The sequence below is a fragment of the Clarias gariepinus genome, chromosome 13, assembly GCF_024256425.1.
Source record: "Clarias gariepinus isolate MV-2021 ecotype Netherlands chromosome 13, CGAR_prim_01v2, whole genome shotgun sequence".
NCBI lineage: Eukaryota > Metazoa > Chordata > Actinopteri > Siluriformes > Clariidae > Clarias > Clarias gariepinus.
In genome coordinates, this window is record NC_071112.1 from 5360361 (window position 1) to 5387306 (window position 26946).

Here is a 26946-nt window from a genome sequence, read left to right on the forward strand (position 1 = left end):
TTTAAAAAATACATACATCACTATCCACATTTTTAAGTAATTATTATTGAGCTCTTACTATTTGACTTGTCCCTTAAATGAAGTAGATTAAATCCGAACCTTAAAAATTCCTAATCAACCAAGTCTAAAAATAATGTCTAATTGCTTCTACAGTCTTTATTGCCTTTTGGGGGAAAGTTCAGGAACAGGAACTCTATATAACCACAAAATTACTGTTCATTTTGGAATAATAAGCCTAACTTGTGAATAGTCCAGAGAGCAAAATGTCCAAGAACCCCTGCAAATCTATTTAGATATTTCATCTGCTAGACAGTCTACATCCATGCCTCCATCACGTTCATTTATGTTTATTTACAAGAAATATTTGTAGATTTTAACTTTAAGATGAGCCTGCGGGAGGCGTGATGAATTGACACTTTTTTGCGGCAGGGAAAAAAATAGTGTCTCTGTTTTGTTTTGTCTTGTAAGACAAAGACCAGTGTACACACACGAGCGCAAACATGGACAGTAGATGCATTCTTGGTGAGGGAGGTCAGAGGTCATATCCGGATCATTCTCTGCCTCTTTGTTCATTGTGCCTGGGGACGAAAGCTTCTCTCTTGAGCGATAAACAAATCTGTGCCTTATGGGTGTAATAAATATAAAATGATAAGTTAATCTCTCTAAATTTAGCAGTTTTGTGTAGAAAAATATAAAAAATTTTACATTTTAATATTTTTACCTAAATGGCTCAATATTAACATTTTTATTCATGTGTTTAATTATTTTAAATATTTCTTTTATATTTAGATTGTTACAGGATAGATAGATAGATAGATAGATAGATAGATAGATAGATAGATAGTCTTTTATTTTTATGCATTAGAGATGTGATTATTGCAGCAGCAAAAAAAGTCATGCCTGTCATGCTGAAAGAGAGCCACTAAAGGGAGCTGTTTATTCCTAAAGTGCTCCTCTAAAGAACTGACTCCTCCTCATTGTTTGTATTGTTTTCAAGTTCACCTTACAGAGGGATAGGCCACTACTATTTATAGATGCTGACAGAAATAGACACAGCAACAGTTTTGATTGGCTTGATTTTATATATTTATTTCATAGAGACTCCCGACACCATACATGTCTCTCTCGCAAAAAAATAAATAAAATAAAACTTCACACATGTATTGTGTGTGAATAATGATAATTGTTTTAATAGGATATGTTTATTTTATGTTCACAAATCATTACCTGGCATACTTGGTAAGGAAATTAGGATAAAATGTTAAATATTAGTACACTAATTTTTCTTGCACTTTACAGAGAAATGTTATAAACAGATCCTTTATTTTGAGTCCAGCATTTGCAGACACACTCAGCCAAAACGGGGTGCTAAGCCAAAGTCGGCCCACTGACCTGACGGCATGATAATGTATGCAAATAGGCAGGCAGGACCGGCCCGAACAAGCTTAAGCTGGCCAAATCCTGAATGCGGTGCTCTACCTTACACCATGCATGCACGCGCACACACACACGCACACACACACACAATCACACACTCACGTGTTGCACCATTGCTTGTTTACAACTTTACACACTCAGGTGACTCTCCCTTCATGACCAATGAAAGCTTAGATCTCTTTTGTACTTGACTCACTTTCTGACTAAGTTTCTATTTTGACTTGACTTTCCATTTCCTCTCATAGATAATCTATTACAGCTATCACTACTGGCACTGTTCAACAATGCTGGAGTGCAAATAGCAGTTACTCTAGAGAGAGAATCAAAACTATCATGATAGCATGCATGTAAGTTTGTTTCATTTTTAAAATAAATTGTGTGGTTTCAAAATTACAGGTTATTAGATGACAAGCTGAGGATACATTTTTAATGTGATTATGTTTAGTACATTTGAAATGTTCATGCAGTTTTTAAAAAAAAAACTTTAAAGCAATAAAATAGTAGATGTATTGTTGGTATCAAGAGGCAATTTATTGATTTATCAAAATAGATTCTCATTAGACCTACCACCAACCATTACCAAATATTAACCAGTACCGTCACTTCTGGCAAATTTTCTTCTTAATCACATTACGTAACACAACAAACATTTCACAGGAATGGGTGCTTCTTGAGAAGGGCATTTAATACATCTTCCTCTGGGATTGTAGTTGTACCATATCACCATGAGCCCCCAAAACCCCTGACCCCGTATGCTCTTTGCATGACTGCATGGAAAGGAATACGGCATGCCAAACACCCACAAAAAACTTTATAAAGAGCCACAAATCTAACTGTTTTCTCCCCACTCTGCACTAACACATGGCTCAATTGTGTCAGTGCTCTTTTGACTTCTTGCACAATCTCGCTGAGTGGAATCAAAACAAATAAAAAAAAAGAAAAAAGAACATTCTCAACCAATTTTCTTGTTATATAATATATACTAATAGCCTAATGTACATGTCAAGATTCAAGATTATACAGGTACATACTGTATAGTATGTATAGTCACTATAAAAAAATAAAGGTCAGTAATATACAATAGGCCAATTTAAATGTTAGTCTTATTTAACAGTGTGTAAACATAAATGCAAACTACATCTAGGTCTAAAGCTTTTTCAAAAACCAGTCCCTGTGCCAGACACTTGCAGAATTCACACCCATTCCCATTTTCTCAGAAAGAGTTTTTTCAGTTCTTAGAAAGCTGAGTGCCCTCTGGCACTGCATATTGCTTTAGATGCTCTTGACTTTTCCTACTGAAAAGGTAAACATTAGGCCAAATTGCTGTGATCAAGCTATTACAATCTCATTTGCTTATCAGTTATCGCAGCTTTATTGCATGCTCATAAGGAGCTCTCAATCAAATGGAAACTGGTTGTAAGAAGGGGGATGCAACAGGACCCTGACCCAATCAACTCAAGCATCATGCTTTCAATGTAAAGTACACTAAAATTGCAAGTTTGCACGTGCATTATTAGTTTTTGATAATGATTACTGTTCATGTGTGGCACGTGCACTGAATTGCATGTGCAAAATCACTTTAAAACGTGAAAATCACAAAGTATTTAGGCTTCATTATTATCTTTTTATCCTTTGTTCTGCCGATGCACTATAGATTTTTTTTCTTCCTACACTAAAATCCTGTATTTTTCCATCACGTGACGTAGCAGCAGCAGCGGCGGAGTCTTACCACGTGACACCTAAAGTGTGGGGTGGGGGGGTAGAGGCAGCGCGCGCCAATTCACACACACACAGCCTTGACAAAAAAAGAAAAAAAAACACAAACAAGCAACATCACGTGGTTGTGTCATTCCGTCTTTGTCACAGAAGTCACACGCTTTATTTCTGTAAAAACGCAGAATAACGTTGTGACGCGGTTTTATTTCGTCGCCATGGTGCGCGTTTATAAGCGTATAATCTTTCTTGTGACCAGCGCGCGCGCATGCACGCGCCTGTCTGTGGAGCAGCCGACCACGCCCCCTCGGTGGCGAGTGGAAAATTACCAGCTTACAATCAGCCCCAAGTACACGCTCTGACATCCGCTAGAGAGGCATTGATAGCCCTGATCGTGTGTACAGTTCACCTAAACAAATCTAACACTGCATTCACATGCGTTTTTAATTCCTACGGGTCGATATAAGTTACCTCTTAAGCCAATCTAAGCGCGTCGGATTTACCGCGACATCAAATTCTAACACAAATCTGATCAGAAATGTAACTGATCGAAGTAATGATTACTCCTTAATAAGAACAACCACATTTTGCATTTAATACTAGAATTTAATTAACACTCCGCTCTGCAGCTTCAGTCCGCCTGCTCTTTTTCTCCTCACGAGGGCGGAGCATTTCATTAAACATTGATTGACCGCCGCCTAAGCCTATGGGGCGACAGCGCGCGCGTCCACCGCCGTGCATCTAGCCAATGGCGCTGCGCAAAGGGCGTGACGTTAATCCAAACTTTTTCGCGGTGCCGACGGCTGAAAACTAAACCGAGATGGAATCTCCCAGTCTGAACCGGTTTCAACCGGTTATGAGTTTGTTGCTTGTGAGGAGAAGAAGCAGAAGAAGGCACAGACTCACACGCTGTCTATCTCTTTCAGTCTCTCTGTCTTCTATAAAAAAAAATAATAAGTAAAAAAAAAAGATACGATTTGTTGTTCAAGGTGAAGTTTATGTCGTACAATGACTCGGGTTGAGGAGGTACCGTAAGCTTTGCCGTGATTGTAAGTGCGCTGCAGTGGTCCTTATCAGAAAGCAAACTAGCTGAAGCTAGCATAACGCTGTTAGCGTTTACTCATCCCAGGAGAAGGCAGGGCTAGTCAGCGTACTTCTCATTCATCCAGCGCTAACCTTACTGGAGCTAGGTGAGGTGACATAAGGGGGATTTTTTAGCAACTCTGGCAGACCTTTCTTTCAAAGGCTTGGACTATCGGTAGGTAACATGAAGTGAAGTGTGGGTTGAGAAAATGAATTAACTTAACAAGTTAACTGAATGCGTGTCTATATGTGTGTATGCTCTGTCGTTTTTTAGCCATTTCTCCTAGGTTGCATGTTCTTAAAATAAACCAGATAATCCATCCAGGTGCTGACTTAGTCACCTGCATTGCTTGTTAGCCATGTAGCTAATTTTAAACCAAGTTAAATGTTTAGGTTAAACTGCCTCTGAAGCAACAGTGTCATTTTTCACTATATATTTTTTGCTCTAAAACTACCAGTCAGTCTATACTTGGGTGGAGTGATTGATTTTTTTCTTGTGCTTGCTTTCCATGTGTGTGTGTGTGTGTCGGGTGGGAGGGGTTGACCAGTGTTTCCAAGCAAAGAAGTACAGGATTGAACACTTCCTATTCAAGCTTACAGTGTTGATAGTGGTTTGAGTAGTGTGACTTGTTTATATAATAATAATAATAATAATAAAATCTTTAAAACGTATATAACTATCGCATAGAAGAACGTTTTTAATCCAGACACTACATTAATATTTTAAGATGATTTAAAGGTTGATATTAATAACGAATGGGTACATGTTTTAGTGTGCTTTATAATAATGATGGTTGTACTATTATGTTTTTGCAGTATAAGGAGAGGAATACTTCTAAGTTTAAGGGCCTTTTTCCATATAAATGAAAGTGTATCCATAGATGAGTAGGATTTTTTTTTTTAAATGAGCAAACATAACATTATGTTCTGAATCTTTGGAGATTTTTACCTTCTGACAAATAAGGAAAGATTTTCCGATGCATATCAATGACGAAAAGCTTATTTTCAGACAGTATGTGCATTTCTTTGCAACAAACCTTATTGCCAAAGTTTGAATTCTAAAAACTGAATGAGTCTAATGACACAGAACTGGTTTGTTAAAACAGTCTCTGTGCGCTTGACAGCCGACTGGCAACCCTGGTCATTGCGTCATTCCTTACTTGATGAGATGTCGAGGAAAGGTTTCAGATTCAGTCGCATGGCCACGCCTGTCCGTGACAGATGTAAACAGTGAGGCGTTGACCAAAAGACACAGTTCGCACGTGTTCTCATTGAGAAAATAAAGATCAGAGATCCCTTGGGGCGTCAGACACACACCAAAAACCTCTGCTGCCAGACTTCCATGAACAGAGAAAGAAGTTGAAAATGTTGAGGATCTTACTTTTGTTTCAGTTGTAAAAAATGTGTCTTGTTTTTAATTATTGACGAAGCGTATCGCATGTCTAGAACAGAATGGGGTGCTTTTTATATCCGCATGTGTGAGAGCTGTAACCAGATCAGCAAGCCGTTGCTCATAACATAGTTTCTGACAAGGAGATTGGTTAATATGAAATTAAGTTAGACATCGGAGTACAAATGTTAGTGTAACGTAAGACTCTTGGAGGGTTTAGTGCTACTATGATGTATGTATACCGTGATGTCACTGTACTTTCTTCTGTTTCACAAACGCCTGATAAGCTGATGACTTTTTTTTGTCAATTATTATGCTAGTCTTTAAATTGTTTCATGTATATTTTTATCATGTCCTAAAATTATCAGAATTGCTAATTTTTTTTTTTGCCTTATCAATATTGTGTATCCCAAAAATTGTGTCTTTTAAGAATCACATAATATACCAATTCTATATCATTACAGTTCATCGTCTTTGAACATATCAAAATTCTTGATGATGCAAATCACAGTAAACATTTTGTACACAATAAAATATTTTTTTCTAAAAACGTCATTTATACGTTCACATTTAACATGCATACAACTTTTTACAATTAAAGTTGGAGTTTGAAGACTATTTAATATTGGAGGGAAAAGAAAACTTTTAAAATCTTGATAGTCTTTCTACACCAAAAAAAATCTAGTGCTGTATAGTTATTCTCATAATTGTTATTTGCGACATGGACCAGTACAATTATTTAATCGCTGAAGGTTAGAATTCATTACAGGTACTATATGCATATAGAGAAATTTATTTAGAGTCTGTCAATAACTAACATATTTATCTTGTATATGAAGTTTAATTTGATTAATAAATATTGGCAAACATCCTCATATTAATAATTAAATATTGCAGTTTAAATCACAATATGTGTAAAAATTTATTAAATTGTGCAGTCGTAAATTCAGGATTATCAAGTAATTTCTTGCCCTATGTGATTCTTCACTCGATAAATCAAAAAAAACTTTACAGCAGTATTGAAATATTTTTTTTTTCAATGTTTGGATTTAAAAAAAAAGTGTGTTAAGTTGGGTTGGCTTTTTAAAATTAATTATTAATGTGCTGAAAGCTTTTGGGTTATGTACAATTTGCTATGAATTCATGTGTTTGTTTCAGGGTAAAAGTTATCTATCAGACTTCTGTTCCACATCCAGCATCCCATCTTACCTCTATGATTTCTATTGATCTTTGCTTATGATGGAATTGTTAAGCTTATTTCACATGACTTTTGCTCTGTTGGATATTTACTTTCCCTAAAAAGGCCTCATCAGCCCTCCCCTGTCCCCACAGAGCTCTATGCCAGCAGTTATGACAATGTTAGCCGACCACGCAGCCAGACAGCTGCTGGACTTCAACCAGAAACTGGACATTAATCTCCTGGATAATGTCGTTAACTGCTTGTACCATGGCGTGGGACCGCAGGTAAGAATTCACACCCTGCTATGTGGAGTAGCATCTTCGGAGGTTTTTTTTTTTTTAAACCTCAGACATGTGTTAAAAATGTGCTCCCAAGTAGTGGAAAGCCGTTAATAATAAAAAGAATAAAGCATATTGTAACAGCATACATGGACTCAATCTAGAAGATGTTTAGTAAGCTCAAGTGTGTTATGGTCAGGTGTGCTTGGATGTAAAGTGTATCCTGTTACCATTTGTTAATGGTGCACGCCTACAAATAAACGCGTCAGTGATGACATACCCACACAAGCAAAACTGATCATGAATTTAGCGTCTCGTCAAGTGCAGGATGCTTATTAGTTTTTTTTTTTTGACTTTTTTGTTTGTTTTATTTATTTTTTATTTGTATTCCAGCAAAGAATGGCCCAGGAGGTCCTTACACATTTAAAGGAGCACCCAGATGCGTGGACTCGAGTGGACACCATCCTGGAATTCTCTCAGAACATGAATACCAAAGTAAGCCTTCACTCTCAATCAACCTGCTAGAGTCAACCAGCCTGATGTTCATGAGTCATCTTGGTGGAGGAGTGCTGATTAGGCATTTTATAATTTTTTTATATAATATGTAGTTGTTGTTTTTTTTTCATTTTCTCTGATTGTAGCAATCAGCAGGTCCTACATCAGCGCTCTTACTCCACTCTGAGGTGCTTTGCGAACACAGGCCCTGACTTCCCTGCTGACATGATGTCATTAATTGATACACATATTAGGGGAACTCCATTAGAACTGTTTTAAAATGCAGCTCTTTAAATATTTTTTAAACAGAGCTGGTTGATAAAGATTATTTTTAACACCTGTGGAACCTAGTTACCTTCCCTGCCCCACCTAAACTAATTATTGTCTTGTTAAAAGGAATTTGTTTTCTTCAATATAGGTCTTGGACTTTTATACCAGAGGAGAAGAAATTTCTCTCCCCAAGACCCCCATAAACCCCACCCCACCCTGTAAACCCTCTCCGAACTTTCATTCATCGTGTGAAAGTCTATTAAAGCTACTCGAATATAAACTTCTGCATCTCACAGTTCAGTAATATAGCATGTCCACGCGCATGTTTAGCTGGTTGTAAACTCCAGCTAATCCTGAGTCAGCTGTCCGCTCCTGTTTAGCTCATCCTAATTGGAGCTTTGTTCTACTCAGCAGTTGTTGGGATGGAGTTTATTTCCCTATTGTGTGTATCAGACTTCCTTAAACTACCGGTGACAGTTTGCCTTTATTTGTTCATTTTGTTTTGGGCTTGCTGTAGGTGTGCTCTTAACCTTTTGGTCATTATTACTAATATTTGGAGTGGATTTGTCAACAGAATTAATAATTTCATAATACGCTGCCCAAAAAGAAAAGAGAAAACTCTCTTATTTAATTTCACATACAAGTACCCTTTCAGAATCATACTTCAAAAATCTTAAGTGCATCAGCTAAAGCACTGTGTTCATTTGGCTTCTTCCTGTTTCTTATTAAACAAAGAATGAACAAACACAAAAAAAACAAGACAAAATTTTTTTCTTATCTGAATTTGTTCATATTTGATCATTAATGCCAATGTTCCATTATGTTGATTGCTTGTAATAGGAAGAAAAGGGGTGTGTCTTCCTGTGCACCTTGACACAGCTAGGCTTTGGGCGGCAGGCCTCCACAAGGTCTACCTTTTCATTCCCTTATACTTAATTCTGCTCTGCATTCGTTTTCATTGCATTTGCTTCTTCTCATCTGGAGGAGGGAGAACTGAGTGTGAAAACGAGCAAGATGCTGATCCAGGGGCAGCTCCTCCTTCTCCTGTACAGTTATGTTCATTAGGAGAAACTGATCTTGGGTCAGCAGTCTTCCTCTCTTTTTAGATTTCATAACTACAGTGGTCCTAGGCAGGTGTTATTAATATTTTTTTATTCATGCATATAGGTATAGGGCGAGTAGGTATTCCAGCTGTAGAGATCATTTCAAGGTGATCATTTCACTGTCTCTCTCTTTTTTCCTTAATTTTTTCTTTTCACTTTCTTGCTTTTCCCCCCTTGTTTCCCTTACGTCAATGAGGTTATTTATTTATTTATTTATTTATTTTAATTAAACTCTCGTATGTGAATTAAAGGTGGAGATCTGACCAAATGTTTGACAATAAAAATGAGCCAGGAGTGTTTATGTATCCAGATTTCATCTTTAATCACACCCCTTCACTTTGTAAAGCCTCTTTTGTCATGCCATTTTTTCCCTTACTGCCCCTCTTTGTTTCGCCCACTTTATCTTTCTTCTGATACTTTATAATGAGTGATCCATACAGCTGAAATACTATCAGCCTAAATGACACAGATACCTTACCAGTAACACAATCACTAACGAATTCACCTGTTTTTTTTTTTCTTCTGTAATGTAAAATAAAAATATCACTGTAGGCAAAAAATATAACCAAACTTGTAGCTTGCTTTGCTGTTTCCAGAGGTGCACACCAGCTGAAGGTGAAAACAGCAGACGCCGATGCTTTTATTCAAGGGTTTGTTCTTTGTAAAAACGCTTAAAGAAAAAGATCCTCGCTGTTTATTCTCACCGTGTTTCTAATATTTGAGTACTTAAAGTGTCGTCGATTATTATTTTTTTAAATAATTTTTGTGCGTTCTCTGGCTTCCTGCCTGGTCATACTCGGATGCGGCTTGCCGTTATCCAATAATGATTTATTTTCCTTTCAGTTTTTTCACTTTCTGGTGTGAAACTGGCAGAAACAGCAAAACTCGTACAAGCTTTTGAGAATCTAGAAAATCCTGATTCTCTAGAATGTTTACAGCACAACTATGTATTAACAAAGTGAATTGAACCTGCATAAAAGGCTACACTTAGTCTGATTTTATACTTTAAAAAAAAGAAGAGATTTTAAAATGCTTTCAGGCAGTGATGATTTTTTGTCTCTGTTTGTTTTGAGTCATAAAAGAGTTCACAGTAGTTCATGTGGAGAACTGGATAGTTAAAGCTGAAGTGCTTAATGTTTGCTTTTTTTCCCCCTTTGGCATTCCAGTACTATGCTCTGCAGATTCTGGAAACAGTTATAAAAACAAGATGGAAGATTCTGCCCAGAAACCAGTGTGAAGGTAAGCTTTTATTCCCAGCTCACCTGGAAACTTAAACAATAAGAATACCAAACTTGCTGAGGTCTTTTGCACATTTCTCAAATCGATCAGCCACAGTGTTAACACCACCAACACTAGGTTTACTGAATAGCATTGAATATCGATTATATAACCATAAAGGCCAACTCACCTCAGACTGATCCCACAGAAAGACTAATGTAGTACACATTGCTGTAAAAGGTATCGGACCACCCAGTGCATCACTGCCTGCTGCATACGGTGCTTAATAGGTAGAGAGTTCAATGTTGCTGTTTCATCCTCCAAATCTGATGGATGCATGAGCTCCCTATCCTTGAAGACACCACCCTGCAACCCACAGTACCCAAAACATCCACTGCTAACATCCCGCTGTAAGACACCACAGCACACCCCCTGAGGTCTTGTGAAGTCATGGCCCAAAGAGTTGGAGCTGCTCAGACAGCACAAGGGAAAACTGAAATGAAAGTACCATTCTGGTGCACCTTGGCATTTGTGTTACAGAGAGTGTGTAATGCTGGCTTCTTTCTCTGGCCCAGGGTCTGTGGTTGTTTGTTCCTAATGTCTCGTCTGCTGATATTGGACGTAAAATTTATCAGAATTTACAAAATCCTGAGATTAGCATGTGGCCGCTTTACACACACACACACACACACACACACACACACACACACACACACACAGGTCTTCTTATGCATGTGTGCATGCTCGTTCCAACCAACCTGACTGAGTTTGGCAAGATCACATCCTTTGAGAATCCTAAGAAATCAAAAATGCCATTCAACCATGTACATGTACAGCCATTCCAAAACTGAATCTCAGAACAAGTCTTTAGCATCAATCATTAACAGAATAAGCAGGGATGAGGGTTAAATCATGAAGACTACAACTGTAAGTGGAGAGCTGTTTTTTTTTTTTTTTTTTTTTTTTTTTCCCAAGATCCCCAGATTTGGCTTGCAAGCTGCATTAATTAGTGAGAACCACATTTGTTTGCAGCAGCAGCAGCCATGTGGTTTCCAAGTTGTGGTCGCTTTTAAAACTAAAATCTCTCTCTCTCTCTCTCTCTCTCTTTCTTTCAGTCATTCGTTTGTTTATTTTCTTTTGTTTGCTTTTAATGCTGAGATTTAGTATTGCCAGTTTAAGAGCCAGTTTCTTCCATAGGACAGCTGTGTAACTGGCATCTTCAGACACCTCTAACGTGATAAGTGGGTTCCCTTGTACCAGTGTAAAAAAAAAAAAAGAAGGTTGAATGAAGTTAAATGTTTTAGCAGCAAGCAGCATATACATATAACTACTCATAAGTGAAGCAGAAATGCCTTTGCGTGTTTCCCCCTACTGTTTTACAAATGTACTGCATTTTGTTGCTTCAGTTTTATTTTGCTCTTCCAAAGTCACTCATTTATGTGCCTTTTTTTTCCTTTTTGGTTGCGTTTGCATGTTTCTCTTTAAATGCCCGTAAGTGATATTTTAAGATGCAGATGACTGTAATAGTCTGTGCTTTAAATATATACATGAATATTTAACAGATTAATTTCCATAGGTTCTTCAGAGGGTTGCCATGCACAATCTTTCAGTAATTAAAACTGAATCATGCAAAATAAAACCACACATTTAATGCAAAGTGATTGGTATGATGGGGAATGCAAAGTGATTGGTATGATGGGGAATGCAAAGTGACATGCCCATGTGGTTTATTATGTAAGGTAAAAGCAGAAACCTAGTTGGCATCTGCAAAAGCAACAAGACAGATGCAGTTAAGACCGAATGCTTTTAGTGCGTCGCAGTGACGTCAGAATCTGCACTGTTACCGACAAAGTCTTCCTGTTGATCAGTGAGAAAATGTAGGCTGAAGAAAGGTCTACACTATAGTCTGTAGAGACCTTGTACTTTTTTTTTTCCTGCAGAAATTCATTAATGTTTAACTGGTTCAAAGCTGTAGTGATTGAGCGCATGTAAACACTGCTGTACTGTTGAATGACACATTATAATCCAATTGCTTTCTATAGCTCACTACTGTGTTCCCAGACTGAGGTTGACTCAGACTCTAGTTAGTCCTAAAATACTCAATTCAGCACCCATTGCCAGTGTTAGGGTCAGGTTTTAAGGCCATGAGCTGGTTAATGAAAGAGCTGTCCGGCATAATTTTGCTTCATGGCAATATAACAGTGTTCTCTTGGTAAATTGCTACTCTTCAGACCTAATTCTTTTTCTTCCACCACCTCTGTTTGACTTCAGGAATTAAAAAATACGTTGTGGGCCTCATTATCAAGACGTCTTCTGATGCAGCAAGTGTGGAGGTATGTACGTGTGGTATCTAAATTTACTCAAGCTCAAAGCTTTACTGTTATTTGACAGTCAGTGTGATGTGTGATGTTTTGTTTTTCGTTGCAGAAGGAGAAGGTGTACATTGGAAAACTTAACATGATTTTAGTTCAGGTAAGATGTACTAGAAAGTTGATCTTTTTGTTTGATTGTAATGTTTGATGTCTTTAAAGTTTTAGATGTGGTAGTTTTTGGCAGATGTTTAAAACAAATTAAAAACAAAAAAATTATGTTTATAGTGTCCTTCCCCCAATTACTGCACTTAATACAAACGCCAGTTGTCGTTGATGGAGGTTTGCTGTTGTACACAAATACGTACTGATGACTGTACCTCTTGAAGGTAGTGGACTTTAGGGATGGGAATTATTTAATTAATTTATTATTATTATTATTATTATTATTATTTATTGTTCTGAATTAACTTCACAAATTATTTGCTTCTACTGCACTGCCTGTTAATGTGTGGAATAAAGGAACAACACCATTCTATCACCTCAAATATTCCAAAACATTAAAATTAATAATGATCAGATGATGAGTGATTTTGCATTGCGTCTGTTGTCCCACACAGGCAGTGTGAACAGAAAGGCGTGTTTTGTAAATAGTCACCTGTCATCCTACGCACTACTATTTAGGTGTGTGAAAAAATTATAATTTTGTGCCTTTTTTTTCACCCTCTGTTTATTACACACATTTGGGTTCTGTTGCTGTTTGATAGATCTTAAAGCAGGAGTGGCCTAAGCACTGGCCCACGTTTATCAGCGACATTGTAGGAGCAAGCCGTACCAGCGAGAGCCTCTGCCAGAACAACATGATCATCCTGAAGCTGCTCAGTGAAGAGGTGTTCGATTTCTCCAGTGGACAGATGACCCAGGTTAAAGCCAAGCATCTCAAGGACAGGTGAGACTGCAGCAATTGCAATAAATTAGCTAACGGGCGATGGAGCTAAGAGGGGAAAATTGTGTACTGTGCACACTGTTCTAGGAAGTTTTTTTGTAATATAAGTCACCTAACTTAGGTTGGAGAAAGTGCTACTTGAGTGATGGTTAAAATTTTACGAGCGTTAAAGCCGAGGCATAATATGTGAAGGGCGTGGTGATTAAATGACTATCATTGAAACTACAATACTGAATTTTGTTTATTTATTATTTATTTGTTTGTTTTTCTTCCTTATTTCTCCAGCATGTGTAATGAGTTCTCGCAGATCTTTCAGCTCTGCCAGTTCGTGATGGTGAGCACCAACCTGTCCTTACATACACAAGTGTATGTAAATTGTTTCAGAGTGTTAAAACAAAGCCTTTATCAATTCATCTTCCTATCTTTAGGAAAACTCCCAGAATGCTCCTTTGGTGCACGCCACCTTGGAAACACTGCTTCGTTTTTTAAATTGGATCCCACTGGGCTATATCTTCGAGACCAAACTCATCAGCACTCTCGTGTACAAGGTGAGAGCTGTACCCCTATCAGAGGCAGATAGCTGTTTTCTCAGCACTTTACACTGGGATGTACCGTCACATAGTTCACGCCCATAGTGTGATTTAGATTTACTCCTAGAGGTATAAGTGATGTTGTTGTTGTGGTTGTGTTTATTTACACTGGTACTTCTGTAGCTGTAGTTTAGCTTGTACATCTGAGTTTTGCAGTGTTTGTAGACTTAATCTGCGTCAAATAGGAGTACGTGTAAGGCAGGTTACAGTTGCAGAAGCTATTCAGGGACTCATAAAATTGTTTCAAGAAATTAAAAAAGAGAAAAATGTGTTGAATTGAGTATACACAGGCTGGGTATTATATATTGTTTTAGTTTTATAAATCACCGTTTTGTTCTACTTTCCTCTCTCTCTCTCGCTCTCTCTCTTTCTTGATCTCTCACAAGTTCCTCAACGTTCCAATGTTTCGGAATGTGACACTCAAGTGTCTGACTGAGATCGCCGGTGTGAGTGTGAGCCAGTATGAGGAGCAATTTGTCACACTGTTCACGCTCACCATGATGCAGCTCAAACAGGTAACCCCCCGCATACGACCAATTGCCACGCACTCCACAAAGCAACCAAAAACAAATCTTTTTGACATACCCGGTCTCTCTGGGTTTGCTTCGTAGATGCTGCCTCTGAACACGAACATCCGTCTGGCCTACGCCAACGGGAAGGATGACGAGCAGAACTTCATTCAGAACCTCAGCCTGTTTCTCTGCACCTTCCTCAAAGAGCACGGCCAGCTCATAGAGAAAAGGCTCAACCTGCGCGAGACCCTTATGGAGGTACGAACACCACACCCATGCCTCAGATCCCAAGGTTTCCATGTGCACAGTAAAGTTGGGGAGCATCCCTTTTACCCTAATGCTCAGTTTATAATAATGAAAATAAAAGCGCTTTTGTTTGTGTGGAGTAATCCAGTACAATGCCCTTAAGACAGGTAGTTGAAATGTTAATATTACAGTAATCATCAGAGAAACCCTTGACTCGATTAGTGTGTGTTCACACTGATTTAATGTGTTGGCTGCCAAACACCGTCTCATGATTAGTCAAAGTTCATATAAAAAAGAATTCAGAAGGCTTAAGAATATAATTCAGGATTTTAGGTTTATTTTACTTTAGGCTTCTTACATAATAGAGCAATGAGGTTAAAGTCTTTTTAAAACACAGCGTTAGTATTAAACGAATTGCACTGTAACACACTCTTGTCTGGCAGTGTATGCTTCTAGTCCAAGCACAGAGATTATATTACATGGAAATAAATGAACAGAATGAATGTCTTTTTGATTTAAATATTTGCATGTGATCTCAAGGCTCTGCACTACATGCTGCTGGTGTCCGAGGTGGAGGAGACCGAGATCTTTAAGATTTGTCTGGAGTACTGGAACCACCTGGCAGCCGAGCTGTACAGAGAGAGTCCATTCAGCACCTCCACTTCCCCACTGCTCTCTGGCAGCCAGCACTTTGATGTTCCACCACGCAGGCAGCTCTATCTACCTGTACTCTCCAAGGTAAAGGGTCATTCTCTCACACTGCTGGGCAACTGAACATTACTACTAATACACACACACGCACACACTGTACGTTTGTAGCTGACTCAAAGTCGCACGCACATGCACAAAGTTTGCCGTATTGAAAGTTGGTGTGTTTGTGTGTTCAGGTGCGTCTGCTGATGGTGAGCCGCATGGCAAAGCCGGAGGAGGTGCTGGTGGTGGAAAACGACCAGGGTGAGGTAGTGCGAGAGTTTATGAAGGACACAGACTCTATCAACCTGTACAAGAACATGAGAGAGACGCTTGGTAAGGACACACACACACCTTTTGTACACACTTTGTACATTTAATATAACCAGTTATAATGTATCTATGCTAACGCTACAATGGATGAAGACACTTTTTTTTTTTTTCCTTTAGTCATTGTTAAAAGATCTCTGTCTTAATTTTTTTTCCTTTTATTTGTTCTTTCTTTCCTTGTGTAGTGTATTTGACCCATTTGGACTACGCAGACACAGAGCGGATCATGACAGAAAAACTTCATAACCAGGTGAACGGGACAGAGTGGTCCTGGAAAAACCTGAACACACTGTGCTGGGCCATCGGCTCCATCAGCGGAGCCATGCACGAGGAGGACGAGAAGCGATTCCTTGTCACTGTCATCAAGGTGCTTATTTATAACGGTTCATTAATTTTTCAATGTTGCCTCCCAAATCATTGTGTTTTGCTGATGCTTTCTTTTTCTTGTCAGCGTTGGTATAAATATAAAATGAGTTTGTGTGTGTGTATTAGGACTTGCTGGGGTTGTGCGAGCAGAAGCGAGGAAAGGATAATAAAGCCATCATTGCCTCAAATATTATGTACATCGTAGGCCAGTACCCACGATTCCTGCGCGCACATTGGAAGTTCCTCAAGACTGTTGTTAACAAACTGTTTGAGTTCATGCATGGTATGTTACGCAGCCTGAGTTTGAGGCACAGATTTAAATGTTTTGCTTTGTACGTGTATATTGTTAAAAGTTTAGGTCACCTCTAAAGAAACATAATTCACATTAGATACAAGGCCAGTTAATGTGACTTCTACACCAAAAATATGCTCAAATGATTGGAGATCATGCGTCAAAGTATAAATTTTATTCCTATAAACAGAAAATGTAATTCGAAAATTTAACCGAATATATAGTTAAAAGTTATATATATAAATATATATGTATATAAATATACATATGGGATTATGTAAGTGCTATGTGCATTGATATTAATTTAAAAAAATAATAGTATGATTTAAAAAAAAAAAAAAATCTGATCCTACTAGTCTTTGTGTAATATAATTTAAACATTTTATTTTTTCTGTCTTTTAGAAACCCATGACGGTGTGCAGGACATGGCGTGTGACACGTTCATTAAAATTGCACAGAAGTGCAGGAGGCATTTTGTGCAGGTGCAGGTTGGCGAAGTCATGCCCTTCATTGATGAGATACTCAACAATATCAACACCATTATCTGTGATTTGCAGCCACAGCAGGTCTGATTCAGCTCAAGCACTCATCTGTGTGATTAAAGTCTTGTTACAGTCTGTGTTCTTTCTAATCTATAGATTTTTTTTCTTCTCTTTTTGCTTTATCACGCGTCCTGTCCCTGTAGGTGCATACGTTTTATGAAGCAGTGGGTTACATGATTGGCGCTCAGACGGATCAGGCTGTACAAGAGCATCTGATAGAGAAGTACATGCTGCTACCAAACCAGGTGTGGGACAGCATCATCCAACAAGCCACTAAGGTAAGACATTTCAGTGTCTGCCGTCAGATATTCAAAACACTCATCCGGTAGCATTTTAGACTGCAGACTCATAGTAATTTTAAGAATAAAGATGGCCCCCGCTAAGGTTGTTTGAACTGGTTGGTTTGTTGTTTTTAAAAGCAATATTCATTCTGTGGAAAATTCTCTTAAAATGTGTAATTTAGACCTTTTCCTAAGTAGTGATATTAGGTGTAACGCCCTCTCTTGGTGCTAGGTGGAAGTAGCGAGCCACATCTCCACATACACATCTCTGTCTGTTATACAGTTTATTGAGACCTAACCCCATCGCATGGGAGTGGGAGTCCAATTGTTAAGCTCATGGATATGGACTGTGAGCAGTTGTTCAAGTATTAAAATTGCCAGGAAGGGGATATGTTGCTTAATAAAGGTGCACTGCATATTTTATCAGCGAGAATTAGGCCAGTATTGTGCTGTACTTTATTTTGGTCAGTTTCCACATATGTCAGCCAAAACTGATCAAAGTGAATAGTCCTTAGTACAACTTGATTAAATGCATCAGATAATGGATGTAATGCAGGAAGTGCCGGGATACAGAATATTTATATTTGAATTAAAGGAATCCGTCACTCATATTTATTATATATATCTTAGAGTGCTAATTGTGCGCTTTACTGTTCTTGCACAGAATGTTGATATCCTGAAGGACCCAGAGACTGTGAAACAGCTTGGAAGCATCTTAAAGACCAACGTAAGGGCATGCAAGGCAGTGGGTCACCCATTCGTAATTCAGCTAGGACGCATCTATCTGGATATGCTTAATGTCTACAAGTGCCTCAGTGAGAACATCTCTGCAGCTATCCAGACCAATGGTAAGTATGTGAGTGAAAGGTTGTTGTTGTTTTTTTAGGGAAAATCTTGAAGTTAAGATCAGTGTTTAATGATTTTATATTACGAATAAAATAACACTGAAACAACAAAAACTAAATTTGTCAGTAAATTTGTTGGCAAGATCAATACAATATGATTAGATATAAAATGTGAAGTGTTTTTGTGTGTACATGGGTGACCGCAGGTGAGATGGTGACCAAACAGCCTCTAATCAGGAGCATGCGCACGGTAAAGAGAGAAACTCTTAAACTCATCTCAGGCTGGGTCAGTCGCTCCAATGACCCACAGATGGTAAGTATGCACACACACAAACACATTCAGACTTAACAGCTTACACTCGATGCATTCCATGCCTATGAGCACATTACTGATAAATACCCCTTTAACATCTGAGTCACATGTCTTCGTTCTGATGAAGCTGTACCTAATTCAGGTGTAAGTCACTCTGAACCTGTTAAGATAATCTATCTACACACAGTCTGTCCCCCATTCTTTTGCTCATCCTTTAAGCCTCTGTGTATGTGTATTCTCAGGTCGGGGAGAACTTTGTTCCACCTTTGCTGGACGCCGTCCTGATAGATTACCAACGGAACGTTCCGGCAGCCAGGGAGCCGGAAGTGCTCAGCACCATGGCGACCATCGTGAACAAACTGGGCGGTCACATCACAAACGAGATTCCACAGATCTTTGACGCCGTGTTTGAATGCACACTGAACATGATCAACAAAGTAAGACCCATTCTACATCGGATTATACTTTGTAACAGGGGATTGGACATTTTATTTATATAAAATGCAAACATTGCACAGCAGTGAGAAATGTTATAAAAGATTTCATTGCCCTTAAAACTACTTGCACAAACAAAACTTTACAAGACATGAAGCAATAGTTTGCAAAATAAACCAAACCCAATTTTTCCCTTATGCAGGAATAGTCAATCAGCCAAGACATGTTTTTCTGCATGGGTGTCTGATGTTTACAGTTTTGCTCTGAAGCTATGAGGCTAATGCCAAAGTCATTACACTTCCCTCAAACCGGTTTGAGTCGATCATAAATCTGCCAGACTTTATATGTTTTCTAGCCCCTGTGCTTCTCCACCTGGTACACTCCTGGTTATTTTACAAATAAATCAAATGCAGAGCTACATAAAATGGTGCATAACCATAAAATGGTGGAATCTTTTCTCAACAATTAGTTTGATCGATTTGATTGTGTTAGCGGTTGTTGTTGTTTTTTTGTTTTGGATGATATTATAGTTCTGGTTTTTGTTTTTGTTTTTTTCTTGCATTCAAATTTTTCTGCATATTTTATGAAGTTGTTTTTGTGTGAGTAGTGTTACTAAGCCAAGCAGTTGATTTGGGTGTTTTTTTTTTTGTTTGTTTCTTTGTTTTTTGGCATGTAGCTAAATTAGAGACTATGTACTTCCAGACATCTTAATTGCATTTGCTCCAGTACTACATCCTAAATTCTGGAAATGTTGCAACATTTTTTATTTATTTATTTTGAATAAAATGAAAACTAAAAATTTCTAATCACATGAGCCAATATTTCATTCACAATAGAATATAGATGATGAGATTTGCAAAGCTTTTGCAATTTGACGTTGAGGAACATTGTTTTTAAAGTATTCCACCATCTTTTTATGCACTCTTTCACAGATCAAAGAGCCTCTGCACATTTTTATTTCTGAGAGACTTTGCCTCTCTAAGACATCCTTTTTTATAGCTAATCATGTTACAGACCTGATTTTTAATTACCTTAATTAGTTGCTAAAGGTTTACCAGCTAAACCTTTTCATAAAAGTCTTGCTTTTTCAGGCCTATCCCAACTTTTTTGAGACCTGTAGCAGGGATAAAATTTAAAATGAGCTTATTAAGTGGATAAAAGGGTAAAGATTTCTTAGTTTAAACATTTATGTTCTCTAGTTCTATTGTGAATGAAATATTGGCTCGTGTGATTTGAAAGTCATTTAGTTTTTATTTTATTTACAAAAAAAAAACATTTCTGGAATTTAGGCTATAAATGGTGTACATTATTGTGTTCATGTTTCCACCTTAGATTCTGTTTAAAAGAATGCTAAATTATTACTTTCCTGCATATAAACAGATTTGATTCTAAAACTGATGGACACAGTGTAAGGTCAAAGCCAGGCCAGGTGTCTAAAATAGCTTTTTTCTTTAATAGCTTTCTTTTGTGGTTTGATGTACACTATAGATGCACTGCAGATATATGGATAAGTAATGAGAAGACTACTACACTTGGAGTTGCTGACGTTCTGCTAGTTCTATGTGTTTTTTTTTAATTATTTTAATAATTATTTAATAATAAATAAAATAATTTATTCATTTTTCAGGATTTTGAGGAGTATCCAGAGCACCGCACACATTTCTTCTACCTGCTGCAGGCGGTGAATTCCCACTGCTTTCCCGCGTTCCTCGCAATTCCCCCGGCACAGTTCAAACTGGTACTGGACTCCATCATCTGGGCCTTTAAGCACACCATGAGAAACGTAGCCGACACTGGTGAGATACTAAACACGTGCACACACAGATGATCTTGCAGTGACTCTCTATAGGTGTACAGTACAGTTAACCCCCTTGCAAAGTTACGGTTCATACTTCATAGGCTCAGTTGTTCGCAGATTTTTCCTTAGAACCTAACTAATAAATTGTTTTATTAGTTTCCCTAAAAAAAAAAAAAAATGAATAAATAAACTCTTCCCAGTTGTGTTGGACTACAGCACTTTTACCAAAGAAAACGACAACGCATACCTAAGAAATTGCATAAATTACAGTACATATAGGGGCAACATTGGTATTTTATATCCTAACATTGGGGGAGACACAGCAGGACAGTACTGTACAGTAAATGGGTTTACCTCTTTAATTTTAAAATTATTATTATTTTTTTAATTAAGTTCAAATGAGTTTGAAATTAAAGTGCTTTGGAAGTGTATTTGAGGGCATATTTAGTGTTTAAATGATAAAAATAGGCTTTTTCTTAACCACATTCTAAATTTATTTATTTTTTTCTCCACATTTTACCGGTGCTCTAGGAATGTGACCCCCATAAATTTTGGGGGTTGACTGTATTGTACTTGTTCACTCTGGATAATTTCATGGGGTCAGGTTTATTTGCTCGAATAGTGTCTTGTCCTGTAACAGAGCTCACATCCATCTCTAGTCTCTACAAATTTCTTGGTCTGCGCGTGTGTGGTTGCAGGTCTGCAGATTCTCTACACGTTGCTCCAGAACGTGGCCCAGGAGGAGGCAGCAGCACAGAGCTTCTACCAGACATACTTCTGCGACATACTCCAACACATCTTCTCCGTAGTTACGGACACATCACACACAGCCGGTGAGTCATACAGTGCAGATTCACTGAAGATAATGATGCATTACACACACACACATGCGCACACACACCCACCCAATGAGTCACTGCTACTAATGCTGGAGGTTGAGGAATAAATATGAATAACACACACACACACACACACACACACACACACACACTCTAACAAAGGAACGTGCACAGATGTTTTTTTTTTTTTGTTTTTTTTCCTTCTTCTTTATTTCTGCCACTGGGGAAGAGGGCGCAAGATCACCGCGAAGGCTTTTTTTTACAAGCGTTAAAAAAAAAAAAGTTTTTTGTTGTGGCCTAAAAGCCTAAATTCCTCAAATTATACCCGATGCTCGAATTGAATTTGTCTTTGTGGCACTTGTGTATATTCTGAATACGAGGACGATGAAAACTTTTTAATGTATGAGAAATTTGAATTTTACATGCCAAGATGATTTCCTCCTTTAACCTTCCTCCTACTGATTTGAAATAAGGCCAAAGTTTTTGGTTCTGCTTCATCATTTATTGTTAGAGCTAAAGCCATCTTGAGTCTGAACTAAAATATAAATGTCAAATTTCATTCAAGAATAAATGCCCATGGATCAAGTCTTACAGCTCACACTGTAGATGTTTTTGCTTCTATGTCTTAAAGCATAAAGCACTGCTAATGTCTTATTATGCCACATTTATTTGAAGGAGTCTCAGCTCTTAGGTATTTACTTAACGGTCAGTCTTTTCCAGGGCAGGAGAGTCTTCAGGATAGAGGACTTTCTGTTACAGTTTCTGGTTTCTCTATAAAAATGACTGTATTTTAAGATGGAAATGGCAAATGAGTTAAAACAATCTGATCGAGCTGAAGAAAGAGGAAGGGGAAAAGATGATGGTTATGATTGGGGAGGAATGAAGGTTTCGCTGCAATAATGTGATGAAAACAGGAGCTAAGGTCTTCACTGTAAACTGCTAAAATGTGCACTGTGGTGTTTGCTAAAGATAAATTACACTTGTAATATTTGACAAAATTGGTGTGGCGTAAATGGAATAACATTCTCATAATTGTGCAGTTATATGGAAATAATCCACTCTGCTTCACGTCATACATTGCTTCTACACATGCAGTATTTTTGTGAAACTACCTGCTCTGTTGTTACACTGCTGAAGACGTTTAGGGTGATAACTGATGTATCTGTGTGTTTCCTTCAGGTCTCACGATGCATGCATCCATCCTGGCTTACATGTTTAATTTAGTAGAGGAGGGTAAGATAAGTATGACCTTGAACCCTGCGAGCCCTATGAGCAATCAGGCTTTCATTCAGGAGTACGTGGCCAACTTGCTTAAGACGGCTTTCCCTCATCTGCAGGAGTGAGTTTTGTGTTTGACTTTGCTGTTTTTAGACCTTTTAAATTGTTTTGTAATGTATAATTACATTGCTAATGCTAGAGTAATTAAGAACAGATCTAGCTAGCAAAGCACCTACTGGCGTCGATTCTAATCGGTACTAATTACGGCCTTGTAGTTAGTCTTATGGGACCCCAAACAAAATAAATAGTTTTTAAATGCTCATTAGGCTAATATTGGAATTATTAAAAGTATTTACTGGATATTACTTCTCAAAACTGTTTGATTATACATTCTTAGGACAAAAAACATGTAACGCAAAATGGTGACATTGTGTAACATTTACGTCCTTTTTTAAAAAGATTTTTTCATTCTACACTTTATAATGCATGATTTGCATGAAAAAAAAACATTTTAATATTTAGCCACAAAATAACAACTCTTAATAAATTAAACATGCTGGTGATAATTGTTAGGTGAATACTTCTGTAATGCTACTTGCGCTTATAGTAGTGCCATCAGTTGCGGTTAGAAGATACGATGTGCCTCTATTTTGGTTTGGTTTCTGTTTTTTGCTTAAATTCTGACTGTTGTTTTATGGTGTATTTAGTGCACAGGTAAAGGTGTTTGTGACGGGGTTATTCAGTCTAAACCAGGACATCCCTGCATTTAAAGAGCATTTAAGAGACTTCCTGGTACAGATTAAGGTGAGTAGCATCACAGAATATATCTGGTGTTGGTAATTTGACTTGTTCTGCCATACTTCAAATCTGCGTCTGGTTTCCCCGACATTCAAGTTATGAATTTTTTTTTTTTCAATTAATTTTTTCAAAGAATTTCCTCAGATACGAACGGACTGCTGGAACAATACGCGGACGTAGCTCACATATACAAAAAATAGACACTACAGTGCACCAGATACCAAGTTTTACAATTATATACAATATTTTTTGTGTATAAAGGGATATTTTTTATATAGCAGAAAGTTTGTTTGTAAGTCAAGGACCACCTGTATAAAACTAATTTTGTCGGACTCGAGAACAAATCAGACTTGGGAACGTGCTCCGGGCAGTGGGATTGAAATTGAAATTATTAGATTGCAAAGCATCACTACTGTTTTATTTTTGTTGTTGTTGTTTTACAGTTAAAGAAAAGCCAATATTAAGGTTAAGGGTTTATTTTCCTTTCCAAAAAGTTTAATAAATGCAAGATGTTTCCAAAGTTAATGTCATGTTAAAAAAACATGATCTCAGAACTAACAATTATTCATAATTACAGATGATAAACTTTTTTTTACAGTTAAAATTTTAATTATGCTATTCTATTAACTGGCAAACAAACCTGTACAGAAGGTCCTTTACTGAGTTATTTCCTACTTAAAAGCCAACATATGGTTTGGTTTTTAGTTTTGGGTCTTGTAATTAAAAAATAAATAAATAAAAATTAACAGTAGGAATGTATTAAAGTTTCCTTGATAAGAGGGGAAAAAAGACATGGGTAAAAAGTACCTGCGAGAATTCAATCAGGGAAAGTGTAGTACATTGCCAACGGTGTTATTGAGGCATTTATTGCATGTTTGTTTTTCTCGTGAATGTCTATTCTGCATTTCAGAAATGCTACTCTTAAGAGTTATATGGCATGAGCCAGTAAACCTCTGACAGCCTGGTTTTAAACACCATCAGAGGTTTTATTTATTTAGGATTAATGACTTTCTAATTTATGTGCATGTGTAAGGAGCTATGTCTGAGGATCATTCAATTTTAGTTTTTTTATTTATTTATTTATTTTTAGATTTTGACAATTTTGTAATTGTGTGCAAAATTTTTATGACGCCATAGAGTCAAATCCCGGCTATTAAGCAGATGGATGCTTTTTCACAGTTAATATACAGTTCATTTATGTAGATATTTTAATACCATGTTTACTTGAGAGATTTTATACAGATGTTATTTAAAGCTTTTTGCACTAACTATACCATTCTCTCCTCCAGGAGTTTGCAGGTGAGGACACTACAGATTTGTTTCTTGAGGAACGCGAGGCATCTTTGCGCCAGGCCCAGGAGGAGAAGCACAAGCTGCAGATGTCCGTCCCTGGAATCCTCAACCCTCACGAGATCCCTGAGGAGATGTGTGATTGAACACACACACACACTAGCACTGTGTGTATGTACACAAACGCGCATCGTGCTGGCGCATTAATGCGTTTAAACACATCGTTAAAGACGAGTGTCCAGGTTGTGTGTGTGTGTGTGTACGAGAGAGAGTGTGTGTGAGTGAGAGTTGATCGCGTCTGAGAGTGTGTTTTTTCTCTACGGAGGCGATATCTGCACTTGGCTGTCTTTTGACCAAATCAATGCCAATCTGTAAAATGATCCAGTCACCCAGTGGCCCTTTTTACATAACCTGCGTTTTATATGGACACTTTTTTTTTTTTTTTCTTCTTTTTCTTTTTTTTCTTTTTGTTGTGTGTAATACCTCTACATAATTAACTCAAGTTTGTTTGGTCAGTTAACCTCAACGCTGCATGGAGTTTTCTATCAAAGCTACACTTTTTAACTTGCGCTCTCTCTTTCTCTCTCTCTCTCTCTCTCTTCTCTGCTTACACATCATGTATTAGTTTATATATTAAACTGGGAGTGCAGGTTTTTTTTTTTTGGTTTGTTTTTGTCTTGCAGTAAGCCACGTGCTAAAGCAGCGAGATGAGGAATCTTATATTTTGGCCGCTTAGGAGATTAGATCTTTGCTTCATATGCTAAAATGACGGTGTTGCAGAGAAATTTGATAAAACATACTAAGAGTATGTAAAGCTCTTACTATAATACAGTTAGAAAATGTTTTTCTTTCAGTCAAACTGATTGCCTCCTTAATAATAACAGTTAAATGTAAACCGAAACCTACAGTTTGGTCAATTGACCATAGGGGAAAAAAAACTATTACATTTATTTGACTGTTTAAATATGATTTGTGACCCCGTCCTGTAAAGTCCAACTCGGGCCCAAAGGTTAAATTAAACGGTTACTGATCGAGTCCAAAATGAGCTCGGCTCACCTGTCCCAACTTCCTACTACATAAGATTCCTCATCACTCTTTTGCATGTGTGTTTAAGTAAAAAAAAAAAAAAAAAAGAAACAAGCTGTGAGGATCTGCGTTACCTGCAGAAGAATGTCAAAGTTTGTAAGTGAATCCGAAAACAAAGTGATGAAGGTCTGTCGGACGCTGCTCCATCCCGGCGGCACTAGCTTTCTGTCAAGATCTGGTTAGCATTCTTGCTGTCCAGTGGCTTTATATTATAATGGATGCATCATCACTATCGAATAGCAGCTTTATTACCATGGGAACACTTGGATGTTTCTTCCTATTAGGTTTTTTTTTTTTTTTTTTTTGATTCTGTGTGTGAGTGCGATTGTGCGCGTGCAGTTGTGTGTGGATGTGCTGTCGCTTAGCCGACATCAGGTTTTTTTCGTTTTCCTCAATGAGGATGGTGGCTCCTTTTGCGAGCTTTCATTAAATCGAAGTTTAGAAAAAAAAAATAAACAAAAGTGGTTGAAATATTTATGGGTTTATTGTAGGCTGCGTCTTTATACCTGCTCTCATGTTAACTCATTCAGAGACGGTTATGGAGGTTTGTATTTTTTTTGTTTTGTTTTGTACTAATTTACTTTGTTTACCGTGCTGTAGTGCTTTAAGTCACTACGTCGAGCAAATAAAGAGATAAGAAAACAGTTTACATTTCTTTTTATTTCGTTGGTTTTTTTTTTGTTTGTTTTGTTTTCACTATTTTTAAACTTCAGTATAAATAAAAATGCTGACATTCTGAGTAGGAAAAAATATTCTGAATCAGTCAGTAGTGGTGACATCCCCTTCTCTAAGTGTTATGTTTGATGTGAAACCTTTTTTTTTTTCTGAGTTGATTAAAGTCAAAAGAATTTTATAACCATGTTTCCTTGACTTGCTTTTGTTTATAATGGTGCTGAGTTGCTTTTAAGGGAAGTGTTAAAAAAAAACAAAAAAAAAAACACTTTATCTTAAATTCAGTAAGTAGTAAACAGAAGGTAGTCCCTGACTTACAAACATTCGCCTTATGAATTTCCACAGATACAAACGGATTGCGGTTCTACTTTCGGTTCAATC

At 37.5% G+C, this 26946-nt stretch overlaps 1 protein-coding gene across 2 annotated transcripts; it reads left to right on the forward strand.

Moving 5' to 3' along the window:
• The first annotated feature begins 1721 nt into the window (after window positions 1–1721).
• On the forward strand, window positions 1722–26537 carry xpo1b (exportin 1 (CRM1 homolog, yeast) b). Of its 2 annotated transcripts, none has more exons than XM_053509743.1 (25): window positions 1722–1784; window positions 6956–7087; window positions 7475–7576; window positions 10116–10188; window positions 12439–12500; window positions 12595–12639; window positions 13244–13425; window positions 13708–13756; window positions 13851–13970; window positions 14399–14527; window positions 14624–14782; window positions 15311–15508; window positions 15658–15796; window positions 15976–16157; window positions 16283–16439; window positions 16851–17014; window positions 17134–17268; window positions 17936–18119; window positions 18323–18429; window positions 18672–18866; window positions 20492–20660; window positions 21361–21495; window positions 22681–22840; window positions 23427–23523; window positions 24807–26537. In XM_053509743.1, exons 1-25 carry the CDS (start codon window positions 1779–1781, stop codon window positions 24951–24953), a joined length of 3228 nt encoding a protein of 1075 aa, XP_053365718.1. In that variant the 5' UTR covers window positions 1722–1778; the 3' UTR covers window positions 24954–26537. The 2 variants fall into 2 exon arrangements, with proteins under 2 accessions (XP_053365718.1, XP_053365719.1); XM_053509744.1 differs by lacking the exon at window positions 1722–1784 and adding an exon at window positions 3984–4408.
• Window positions 26538–26946: the final 409 nt, after the last annotated feature.